We start from the raw sequence: 13,124 nt of genomic DNA, 5'->3' as shown, positions 1-13,124 counted from the left end.
AGAGAAGAAAGGGAGTATGTAGGATCTGGTTTTGATCGATGAATCCATTCAAAGGATCCAAGTGAAATTCAAGAATGGTAGTGAATAAGAATACACGGAGTAAGCTCAGGGGGGAAGTTGTGATGCAGAACAACTAAAGACTAGAACCCTGGAAGAAACCCTAAACCACAGGAACACTAAGAAATGGCCTAAACGCGAAGTAGGCGGAAAAGAACAAGAACCGTCAGATCATTTAGATCGACAGATATGAATGGCAGGATAAAAATGGCATAGGAATAGACTGCGGGGAATAGGAGTGTATGGATGTCTTGATCATGGTCGAAGGCCCGCACTCAATCACAATCGTCGATCTAAATTTCAAACGTTTATGTCGAAGTCAACTACAGGGGTTGAGATGTTTGGTAATCCACGTGCTAGTTGAAGGGCCACAGGCTGTAGGATTTGATGGCCTCCATTATCCAATGGATATCGGGTTTTAAGATGATCGGACGATAATCTCAAATCCGGACCCGAACTTTTATAGATTTAAGATTTAAAATCCTTATCAGCTCTGTAAGGGTGGTTAAGTGTCGCACAAGTTCCCTCGTCGATATCGTTGTGAACCATTGGATCCAGCACGCTTTGATCAACAGCGTAGAGTGGAGCGCTTGTGCAAAAAGGGAAAGTCAACGTGGGAAGTAAACGTGGGACCGGTTGTTGTTCAATTGCTGAGCGGACCCGAGAAGTTTATCGATGCGAGTTAAAGTTATTTGAGTTCTAGAGGACGAGCGGAGATCATAATGCTTCTCTATTGATCAAAATCCTTAAGGTAGGGCAACACCATACATTCAATCCTTAAGGAAGGAGAGTACTCCACAAGCCATATGCCTGTTCATACAATATTCCTTCACACCCCTCAATGTGGAGTCTCTAGCCTCTATATAGGCCTCATACATACAATACCATGGGTCATTACCATGGTTCCCTCAATACCATCTATTTAATACCATGGGCCCATTACATTATTACTAACTACTTGTGGTCCCTTACATGATATGGGTTAACTACCTTATTTATTACTATGGCCCATCCCATTATTACATTATTCCCTTGGGTACCTCCCTTTGTACCCCATATTATCCCCCCCTAGGTACACTACAGATCACGCGACAACCTTTGATCTGATGGAATGAAATCGATGGTGGAGATTGAACTGATAAAGGTGGGCGTCGAAAAATGTGTTAAGGCCGTGGAAAAAGTGGAAAGGTAAGGTTAATGCGGTTTATGTATATTTCTATTATATGAGGTTATTATAGAAATAAAGCGGATTAAGGGCAATTAACCATGGTATGATTAGTGTTGAGTAAATCCGAGACCAGAATAAGAGTGTATGGTTACTATGCGCGGGTTTAAGAATTAACCTTAATTAACCTTGAGTTAAGCATAAGTGAGTCATCTTCACATAGTGGGAAATTCCATCATAACTCAATTGTCAAACCAACAATGTGGATAACTATCACTAATTGCTATCCACAAATGCAGACTGTTATTTAAGGAAAACCACGCCACCAAGAATTACTCACGAGTGATCTCTAAGGGGGAAGACTTTTGCTCCCGCCAGATGCATCTAGGTCTTGGACTGTTAACCTATTTCCTTAAAAAAACCAAGCTCTTAATGGAACGTAAACAATTTCAAAACATACTTCAAATCCAATATCATCATCAAAATAATAACTTCAAATAAAAAACTTATATTAATTTTAATATCTTTATAATTCCAATTAAAAACAATAAAATAAAATTATTACTTCAATATTCTCATTAATCCCACTTAAGAACAGGGTATGAACTAAATCATTGGGTAATAAGGTTTTATCCAGAATATCCTCACCTCCAAATCTGGAAAAACCAACCAAAGCCAAAGACCAGCCTGCGCGTTGGAGGGGGACTATACGAAATAGCTCCTCACTGCAAATATACTCATATATATTTCCAAGGCGGAGCAGAGCATAGAATTGGTTAGAACATATACACATCAGAAAATTAATGAAAATGGCGGAAGGAATCGCTCCGAAGAAGCAGATTGCTACACAGCAGGAGATGGTAGAAGCCCGCGTGCCATTGGGTTACAGGGATCAGTGCGCCCATCTGCTAATTCCCCTCAATAAATGCAGGGTGAAAGAATATTATTTGCCATGGAAGTGCGAGAACGAGAGGCACACTTATGAGAAATGCGAGTACGAGCTGTTCATGGAGAGGGTGAGAAAGATGGAGAAGATCAAGAAGGAGGCCAAGTTGCAGAACAAGAAGCCAATGCAGTTACTGGCCGAGCAGGCCAATGCCTCCTGATTTTCAAGTATGTGTTTTAATTCATGCCCTTGATGCGTATATTGACTCTGTATATTCTTATGAAACTCAAGCTTCTAGTTATGGTTTTCAACCGAACGAGAATTGTAAGGGTTCGAAGAAGCCAAAAATATAGTCTTCAATTCGTAAATTGACTGTCGATATTTTTTTGCAAATTCAAGGTATTGGTTAGGGTTTTGGATCTGATTAACTTAGGATGTAAGATCTATGCTAGGGTTTAGAGAAGCCATTATTGCACAAATGTGTTATCGTGGTTTTATTGAAGAGAAGCATTTGCCAGGACGAGGGTGCAAACCCCTGTTTGTTATCCAATGCTGCATAAGTACGAGGAACGCTCTGGCCAACATACCCAACAGTATGCGCCTCCTGTTTCTTCGATGTTGTCATTTTTTTTTTGAATGCAATGATTGAATATTTCCTTTTTAATAATCTTTTCCCTTTGAGGGGCTTAATTAGGTTTGCGTCCTTCTAAGGTTTCAAGAATCAATTTCTTTTGTTTAATGGCTCTTTTTGGTGCAACTGAGGAAACTGACCCTTGTTTATGCAAGGGTGGCTGTCTGATCGTTTATCAATATTATGAACATCATCCGTATACTAGGGATCTTAAAGTGAAAACATTAATTTCTTTTATGATTATATTTAAATTAGCGATGTGTAAATGAGAGCAAAATTAAAAATAAAAATTTATTATGTCAAGGAAGAAAATGATTTTCATACTGCCAGCAATTTGTATTTTGGAATTGCACCAAACCTTCCTTTCATAGCATCACAATCAACGCTGATGATTATGGAGCGGGGAATATGAGGGCAAGAAATTTTCATTGTTGCTTGCCCCATTGTCTAGATCCACTTCTTAAGTAAGGTTTTTTAGATTTAGTTAGAGAAAATGTTAGATCACAAAATGCCAAAACTAGCATTTGCCCCGGATGGTGCAAAGGTATGCCGTTGGAAATAAGATGTGGTGGAATGTGTTTTGCATTTGATCGAATTTTAAAATAACCGTTGTTGTTTGATAGGTGCGTTTGAAAAATGGTGAAACATTTGTTTTAGTGAAGCACTGAATGGAATTCGATTGACGTCGATATTCATTGTGGTTTATTTTTATTTATGAAATGTATTTTTGTCACAGAAGAAGTTAAGAATCAATTAAACTTGGCCCTTTTTTTTAACAATACTAGGTAATTTTATATTAATATAGAATTACAGCAGATGCTGCAGCAGATATTAAATCACAGTACTGTTCCACAGAGTTAATATAGCCACTAAATAGAAAAAAAGTCCCACTGCAAGCCTAAAACAGAGATTGCATTTATCCTTATACAAAATTACTCTATACTCCTAAACACTTTATAATCTATAATATATGACGAATATTCTGTTAGTTTTAGGTATGTTCTATGCTGATAGCAAATTTACTTCAATTTTCCATATTAACTCAATATCAATTCCAGATTAGCAATCACATTTAGCATGATAGTAAAATGCAGATAGAACATAAACATAAATCGCAGAAGACAAGCCAAGACAAGAGGACACAAGATGTGGTGCCAGCCAGGGACAAACCCCAATGTGGGGAAACCCTTGATCAATTCTTCTTATGTTCTTCAATAGTTCAGCAGAGAGAGACATAGTACATATACATCAGAAGTCAACACTTTGACTTGTCAAAATAAAAGCAGAGATCTTCTCTAAGAATATGTCACATGAGGTAGCTGATCTGAACACAGGTGATTCCATCACCTTGCTGTACCTATGACTGTGCCGCACCATGCTGCACCATCATACCATGTCCATCATCACTGTGCTGCACCATCACCATGTTCATCATCACTGCGCTGCACCATGCTGCACCATCGCTGAGCTGTACCTCATCATGCTGTATTATTCATCATGCTGCACTATGCATCATGCTGCACTAAGCATCACTGTGCTGTACCCATCACTGTGCACTATGCTGCACCATTATATAATACATGCTGCATTGTGACCTCAGGACAGCCTTAGCTGCTTGCTATGGCTTGCAGCCTAGCAAAGCAGCAAGCTGTAACTTGTAAATTCTTTCAACAGGCCTAGATAAATCTTGGAACAAGCTTATTCATTACCTTGGTACAATGCTGTCATCTATTGTGAATTTAGAACCCCTTAACAGCATCTTGAGGCCTCAGGTCACTTCAACGTTGAAACCTCTTTTACTGTGGCCAAGTGACCTTTCACTTGATGAGGTTAGGTGCTGTTCCTTACAGCGGATGGGCCAGATATGACAGCGTTGTAGTCACCTTGTTTGGACTGAGAGTGAGGGCTGTACAATAGCTACGGATCAGGCCTGTGGTTAGTGCAGCTAGGGCTGCGTATCTTCAGCTGAGAGTGGACCTCCTTTATTGCGGATAGGGCTAGATGAAAGCCTCTTCAAACCAGAGTATAAGTGTCCCTTCTTGCTAGGATCTAGGAGACTAGATCCTCCATGACAGCGTTTAGCATAAGGATGACAACGTATAGTTTAGGCATCCCTTCCATGACAGCATATAGGATTTAGGCTTCCATAACAGCGTATAGGAATTAGGCTTCCATTCCATGACAGCGTATAGGATTTAGGCTTCCATAACAGCGTATAGGAATTAGGCATCCATTCCATGACAGCGTATAGGATTTTTAGGGCCAAAATTTTAGGGAAGTGATTTTTGGGTCTGTTGTTTCTCTTATTTCTCTCTCTGTTTTTGAATTTATGAACTGATCTGAATTCTCTCTCATAAGAAAGTTTTTCTGGGTTTTCCTCTGTTGGGGTTTTGCCCTGGCCATAGGCCTGAATTTTGTGTCTCTTGTCTCTCATTATTGCACTACTGCTGTTCTTATTGTGATAATTTAATGTCTAAATGTGAATTGACAATAAATAATGCTAATGCTAAATTTGTTTTCCTAAAGCTAACTACTGTGAATATAATCTGCTCTTAAAATTGCCCTTAAATTTCAATATGGTATCAGAGCTAGGGCTTTGAACAGAGGGCAGAAAGAAGATCAGCTTGGTGTTATAACATCTCAAGGAAATCAACTACCATAGACCGAATTTGTGGAGGCAAATAGATCAAAGTTCTGGGCATAATTACCAGCCCTAATTGCAGAGGTAAGGCTGCAGGCAGTATAAGGCAAGCAAGAACACTTTGAGGACATTTCAACGCTATTCAAGGAGACCTAAAAGCTAATACAATAGCCTTCTCTAAGCCGCATCCATTGACAAGAAGATCAGAGATTTTTGGCACCACAGAGATTTTTGGCACCACCTCTAGCCCTGATTTCTGTAACTAGACCACAGACCTACTTTAGCTGAGCTAGGTACAAATTACAACATCTTGCTCTTGGAGGAACCAAGAAGCTAGTCCAGTAGCCCAAGGAAAGCCACATGTTTTGATGGAAGAGCGAAGGTCAAAAGAGGCCTCTCAAGGAATGTTAAACTCCTAATTTTCCTAAGCTACAGTCATTTGGAGAAAGGAACCGATTCTCCTACTTGAGCATAAAAGTGTAATCACAGTCATCCTATAAGAAGGCCGAGACCTTTGGAAAAGGGAGGGAGCTTCTAGACACTGATTAAAAGGTCTGTTTTCACCATCTCATGAAATCAATCCAAAGTTCTGGGCATTTTCGTGGGCCTATTGAGCACGCGTGCAACATTAAAGGTTTGATGCTCAACCTTATAACACTCAGTGAAGGATCCGAGTAGTACTGGGCATACTACTCTTATTAAGGGTATGAACTCTTCGTCTTAAAAAAAAGAAAGTCTAAGATCCATCTATATCTTTGCAGAACTAGAGCAATTTTGAAGGCATTCTGGGAGGGTGGATCTCTCCTACAGTCAAAGCAAATCTTGCAATCATATATCCTTGTGACATAGTTACCCTATACCCTTTGTAAGATCGATTTTGTGAAAAACAAGAACACTATGGCACAAGAATGAAGTCTCCAAACATATACATATTTGTTTTCTGAAGCTCAAACAATCAAAAGAGCTGACCTACTATTTCTGGGTATATCATTAAGAAGTCTGTTCACAACATTCTTCAGTACTTGTCCACAAACAGGTTGAAATTTGTGTTCTAGAAGGCAATAGTAAGGCTCTGTGTCGAAGAAAGCAGTTCTGGACACACATATATGTAGATACTATTTAATTTCACCCTAAGTCAGTAATCCGACCTGTGTTAACATTGACCAAGTCTAGTATGATCTGTGCAAAATGGTTAGTAGAGAAGCAAAAGGGTTACAGACTTTGAAGAGACAGTAATTTGTGTATTTTAAAGTGGAAGCAAAGGGACAACAGTCTATTAACATAGACGAAAAATTGCTGTGCAAGAGGCTGTATGTGGGATCACCATTTTGTGAAAGAAAGAAATCTATTCCATCATGGGAATGGTATATCGTTGCAGACAGCTCTCTGAAATTTGGGCATCACTGATGAACAAGCAGAAGAGCATAGTATGATGGAGTAGGAAAAGACAGAGAAGGATACGTCAAGTTGATACACACCTTGAAGGAAAAACAATAAAAAGCGTGGCATCCGAGATTGCAGGCCACTACAGGTACAGGGAGTAAAGAAAGAAGGATGTTAATCAAGTTGGATCCATGGACACTCTGATATATTGATCATATGAATGTGGATGCCTATCTGAGAAGGTCATCTTGCGAATTTGATTAATGAAGAATGGAGCACATGTAGCCGAAGAAACCAATGAACCTGAGAATAAGAAGCCAAGGGAAGAGGATCACAAGGATCTCTTCTTCTAAAGTGACTCTGTGATGATGTTTCCATACAGTTAAAGGCATGTAGTTGCATTGGTAGAACGCACAACATCATGGTTTTTATGGTGTCTCATGGTATATAGATATTGTTCACATGTCACAGCAGTTATCTAGTAAGTATAAAATTTCATGTTACTAATTGATTGATGAAATAATAGGATCATTTAAAGATCCCTGTTATGATGTCAGAGTGATTTCTTCTAAGAAAAAATGACCATGATGGTATCGCCATTATTTTCTTGGAAGCTTGATTGGAAGATGAGAAGTTGGTAAAAGGCCAGATGATTGGCCGAGACATGGTGATGATGCAGGGTCCTTGGGAAAAATGATAATACTTCTTGATAATTTGTATTTTATAACATGACTAGATTCTTTGATGGTTTCCTTGTTATAGATGATATGGACAAGTTTGGATACATGAAAGTCCAGAGCAAGGGGGAGCAAACATGATTTTTAACAGATAACTCCCTCGAGTTTTCCTTCGTATCTTCTTTTCTGATTGCTTATGAGTCATGACTTGTATAATCTTGGGATATGGTTCATATTATGATCACTTGAAATTAGAAATTCTAACTCTTTGGATAGTGTGGACTCTTTAAAATTTGTGAATGTAGATATGGATTTGTGAGGATGCATATTCCTTGATGAAATGGTTAATATTGTCTCATTGATTGCAATGATGAATAATGATGATGCCTAAATTCTTGACAATCGTTTTCCTAATGATGACGATGATGAGATGATAACAATGATATTTTTGTTGTTGTTGTTGACATAAAGTCTTTGATGTCATGGACCCTTGGTTGATAACATGGACTCTTTGATGATGAGGACTTCTAATGTTGTTGACTTTGGTGATGACAAGGACAAAATGAGAACAATATTGATTGGGTATAAGAATGCTAAGAGTAAGAGGTAGCTAACGCATTCTTAAGAGATATGTACCTATTTGTTTGTTAATATTTCAGTATGAATATATCATCTATATACATCTTGTTTGGTTATGTGTTCTTCCAGTCAAGTATTGCAAATGGTAGCTCCTTCACTTCTGATGGAAAGGATACGAGGTCGAGATTGCTCGTGTTAATTAGGAAGAACTAATTGGTTCATGACATCATCCTTTGGCATTGAGTTGGTGTTCGACGATAAGAAACTGACACGATCTTGAAGACTTTGTGCAGTCAGCTAAAAAACCTAATGGATTACTCAATGACAGCTTGAAGATCCAGACTACAAAATTGATGAAGATTAGAAGCAGATGCAACAATGGATGAATCACCTAATGAGGCACCAGTCCAAGTGTAGCATGAATTGAAGGCCTCTCTGTGTAAGAGGGAGTTGATTGGAAGTATGGCAATCATGAAAAGTGACTAAGAAACTAAGTGACAAGAAGATTTGGACTCAAAGGGAGCTGACAGGAATAACATGTTGATTCAAGTCTATGATGATGACATTGGACTATTACGAAAGAAATTAATTGAAGAACCTTGATTGATGTATATGGACCGTGAATCAATGGACTTCATACATGATGAAAGACACTACAAAACTTTTGCTCCTTTCATTTCGGCTTGCCGATGTGTCTACTGCATGAATGAAGAAAGTTGAGCTTTGAAAGTTGGTTGCTGGCTTGTATGTCTGTTGTTGAGCATTGTTGGTGATGAGAAGACACCTGTTGTTGTGGTTGTCCATGCCCCTTCTGTGATAAGTCTCAACCGATATTGAGTAAATAGTTTGATTGATGGATCTCTTCGAAAAACCAGCGTGGCTATTCCAAATGTTGATATATTCTTGAAGTTATTGTACTAGCATCATGAAGATGACAATCTTCCTGGGTGGAGTGCACCTGGTAACCTGTTGTAAGGATGGGAAGATTGTCACCATGTTGGTGGGATACATCGAGGCGTTGGAATGTTGTAGTGTTCTTTTCAGGGTAGAAATGTACCTGACAACCAAGGTGAATGGTTGTGAACACTGCTCCCTAGGTAGAAATGTACTAGGGAGTTTTGAGGCCTACTATGATCCATCAGGGTAGAAATGTACCTGGGACCAGGATGATTGGTCTAGGATCCAGTTTTCTATCTTCCTTCAGGTGGGGTGCACCTTGTAACCCATAGTGGGGTCAGGAAGATAGGTGGTATGGACCTTCCTTGGCTGCTTGCCTTGTAACCTGTAGTAAGGATGGGAAGGACCAATACTCTCTAAGGAGTTGGACATTGGTTGATCTTTATAGGTCAGGAGTGTGGCCTCATGTTACTCTATGACTCTGATGCTATGTACCCTTCCTTATGATGTGAGAGAGAATGGAAAATACCTCCCTGACTAAGAGGGAGTGTTGGAATTTGGGTAGCCATGGTTGGCATTTTTCGTTGAGGAAGAAAATCAAATTTTCAATAATTTTTTTGCGTCCTTAAAGTGTCAAGTCGGTTCCAATAGTTGACAGGTCGGTTGGGCCACTTTGTGGCACCATTTCAACCCTCTAATGATGTATACATTTAGGAGAAATGTGCTCCTCATTTGGGCATACAAATTTCTAATGGAAGAGCTCTTATTTAGCCACATGAAAAGAAGGATAAGGAGGGCCATAGTTTCAGGAGCTTGAATTTCTAGGAGGGCCGAAATTTCAGGGAAGTGATTTTTAGGTCCGTTGTTTCTCTTATTTCTCTCTGTTTTTGGATTTATGAACTGATCTGAATTCTCTCTCATAAGGGAGTTTTTCTGGGTTTTCCCTTGTTGGGGCTTTGCCCTGGACATAGGCGTAATTTTGTGTCTCTTGTCTCTCATTGTTGCACTATTGCTGTTCTTATTGTGATAATTTAATGTCTAAATGTGAATTGATGATAAATAATGCTAATGCTAAATTTGTTTTCCTAAAGCTAACTACTGTGAATATAATTTGCTCTTAAAATTGCCCTTAAATTTCAATAGATTGCATGCGTAGAGTTGGAGCTTCAGTTACGTGGAGTCTTCTTCAGTTTGACTACAGAACGAGGTGGTAGTTATAAGTTCAGTTAGAACGAGTTAGTCTTCAATGTTGATTGGAGAGAGAACGAGTTAAGACTCCAAGTGTTGATTGGAGAGAGGACGAGTAGAAGTCTCAGTTAGCTTGCAATCATAAATCAAACTTTTAAATTGAGCTAGGCCATTTTGCGAGCTCAAATCGGGTTTATAAAGAGGAGGACGAAGGCACAAGATCATCATATTCTTATGAGATCATTCTTTGTGTGTGTGTGAGCAGAATCAAGGAGCTTGTGTGCTAGGAAATAGGAGGCCACAAGTGCGTAAGGAAATAGGGGATTTGTGCTAGGAAATAGGATCTCCCTTGTGCGCTAGGAAATAGGAGCTCTTGTGTGTTAGGAAATAGGGGCTCCAGTGCGCAAGGAAATAGGGGCAGGGATTAGGGAATTTGTGGGGCTAGTCAAGGCTAGTTCAAAATGAGAACATTTGTGTTCTTAGAGACACATTGCTTTGTAATAGATCCAATTGCTCAAGATCAATCAATAAAGTACCACAACAAAGAAAATAGGTGTTCCCTTTTGGTTTTCCTAGGTAAACAAGCATGTCAATTTGTGTGCATGTGTTTTTATCTCTGGTGTTTTTTTCGTTGCTTATAAATTGTTAAGAAACTCTATATCTTGGTGAGAGTAAATTTTGTTTTCAGTAATTCATTTAAGTAGTTGGATAGTTTCAAGGGAAATTAACATGGTATCAGAGCAAAGATCAACATAATGACCAACATCAAATTGTTCAATAAATGAAGAGTGTAGTCTAAGCAGGAGGTTTGCACTAGAGTTTTGAAGAACAGTCTTTGGATAAGCAGTATGTCGTTCCAAGGACTTGTTAGAAAATCAAGGCAGATGTAGGTTGATGTTGATTTTCCTTATCTTGATAATTATTTGTGAAGCTTGTTTTCTTCTTATTAGTTAATTTAGTTCTTTCATCAAGCAATTACCAACAATGTAAATACAAGAAACAAGACACCAAATATAAGCTCCACGCTAGGGAAAAACCCCACCTCTTAGGGAAAACCCAAACAATCTCCTTCTTATAGAATCAAATCGAAATGAGACTTCTCAAGACCCAAAGACCAAGTCAAACCTTTTAGCTACAATTCAACACTACTACAAGAGTTCCCTTACTGCAAACCTTGGACCTCTGTACCTCGTACTATAAACTTCAGACTTTTGTACCTCTTATTGCACCTTTAGACCTTTGCAATTTTCGTACCTCTGTACTTCTTATTGCACCTTCAGACCTTTGTGTTGGAATTTTTGGACTTTTGTGACAAGCTACTGTACTTCTCACTGCAATTCTCGGGTCTCCAAGATATCCCTGTACCTTCAATTTGAGCAAACATGTTTATGTTTTGGTCTTCTATATTTCTATCAATATTGTATTCAGGCTTATCTTCTGGTTCTTTGAACTGCAAATGTGTTGAACTCATCATGCTCCAAAAGGATCAGAGGCTTATGTTATATATATCAATCTTCTTGTGTCAAATAGGCTAAAACAAGGTCAACGTGATCAGGATCTAGGCTGACATGTATAGTGGTCTTGAGGCTGACCTATAGTAGTCTTAAGGTTGACTTGTAGTGCTTCTATAGGTTGACCTATAGCTAGAGGTCTAATTGGCTTTATGTAGACAATATGACAATATACCCAAGAGGGTCTTACAAATTATATTAACTCTTCATGACAATTCCTATATGCATGCAATTGATGCGTTGACCTATTTGACCAATGACACAAGCATGAATACCATGCTTTATAAATAAATAATTTTCTTATATTCTTTACATCGTATTCATAATGAGAACTAGGACAATTATGAAGACTGAACCTAGTCACTTTTCGAACACTCCCTCTTAACTAGGATAATAGGGAGGTATTCATAATGACTCAACAAATCTATCTCAAGTTGAAATATTCTCATAAGAAGGGATTTAGATTGATAAGCATCACTTCATCATAGCCAACATTGTCACATTACCCAAGGCCTTGATAGGTACACTATCTCTTACAAGAACATAGCACAATGCTGGGAGGCATTCCATAGGACACCAGACCGCCTCATCTTGGTACATATTCCACCTAGAATACCTGGACTAATCCTATCATCGGACCATTCTTATCCAAGTCCATGTGACTTAGGATCTTCATCCTAATCCATTACAATACATGACTCTAAGAATGCTTGTCCAAGATGCTTATTCAATCCAACATTCTCCTTAACCATGTTCTTGTAAGGACATCAATCCTAATCCATCATAGTACCTGACACAAGGAGAACCAAACAAGTCATCATTCTCCCTATCTGTGATGCATTTACTAGACTTACGATTGTTAGTCCTGGTCTAGTACATGACAGAGGGAGAACCAATGTCCAACCATACTCCCTCTCAATCAGGGAGGACCTTCATTGACAAGCACTAACAAGCAAAATATACAAGTACAAGAGCATGATTATAATTTTTATAATCTCGAGATTCCATGGTATCTTAGAGAGGGAGAATCCTAGGGTTTTCAAATCTAAACCCTAAGTTCCCTTTGAAACATCAGCCCTGGGGTTTGAATCTCAAATCCAGTTCCACCCTTACAAGGGTTTGCTATACACCCTAGACTACCTAAAAACCTTAGAGACCAAAATCTAGGGTTTCTATGAGGGAAAAACAAATTAGGGTTAGGGTTTCTCTCTTGACTAGGGTTTCTAAGTACCAACTAAGGTTTTACAAAATCCTAGATACCAACGACCTTCAACAAGATGAAGATTACAAACCCTAGAACCAAACATGTCCCAAAACCCTAATATATTTCATGTGAGACCTTATAGGCATAAAAACAATTATATGTACCTCAAGGACTACATACCTTAGTCCTTTATGATTAATGGAAGCTTGTTACAAAGTCTTCATCACAATCCAGGGTATTGTCACTTCTATTCTTCTAAGAGCAATGGCAAATCAAGATGCTCTCCTTCTTCTTCCTTTTAGTTA

The 13,124-nt window shown here is 38.7% G+C and overlaps 1 protein-coding gene across 1 annotated transcript in view; it reads left to right on the top strand.

Annotated features, from left to right (window-relative positions):
- Nucleotides 1-1,860: 1,860 nt before the first annotated feature.
- The window catches only part of LOC149225638 (NADH-ubiquinone oxidoreductase B18 subunit), a 43,791-nt gene continuing 32,527 nt past the window's right edge, over nt 1,861-13,124 (top strand). Inside the window, exon 1 of the mRNA XM_089377216.1 lies at nt 1,861-2,335. Coding sequence (XP_089233342.1) covers nt 2,026-2,328 — 303 coding nt within the window. The 5' untranslated portion in view covers nt 1,861-2,025 and the 3' untranslated portion in view covers nt 2,329-2,335. The remainder of the gene's footprint in view (nt 2,336-13,124) is intronic.

The sequence above is a fragment of the Pinus tabuliformis genome, chromosome J (genome assembly GCF_031772625.1).
Source record: "Pinus tabuliformis cultivar Carrire ecotype Pingquan chromosome J, CPIR1, whole genome shotgun sequence".
NCBI classification, from domain to species: Eukaryota; Viridiplantae; Streptophyta; class Pinopsida; order Pinales; family Pinaceae; genus Pinus; species Pinus tabuliformis.
This window is presented reverse-complemented; position numbering and strand designations above follow the sequence as displayed.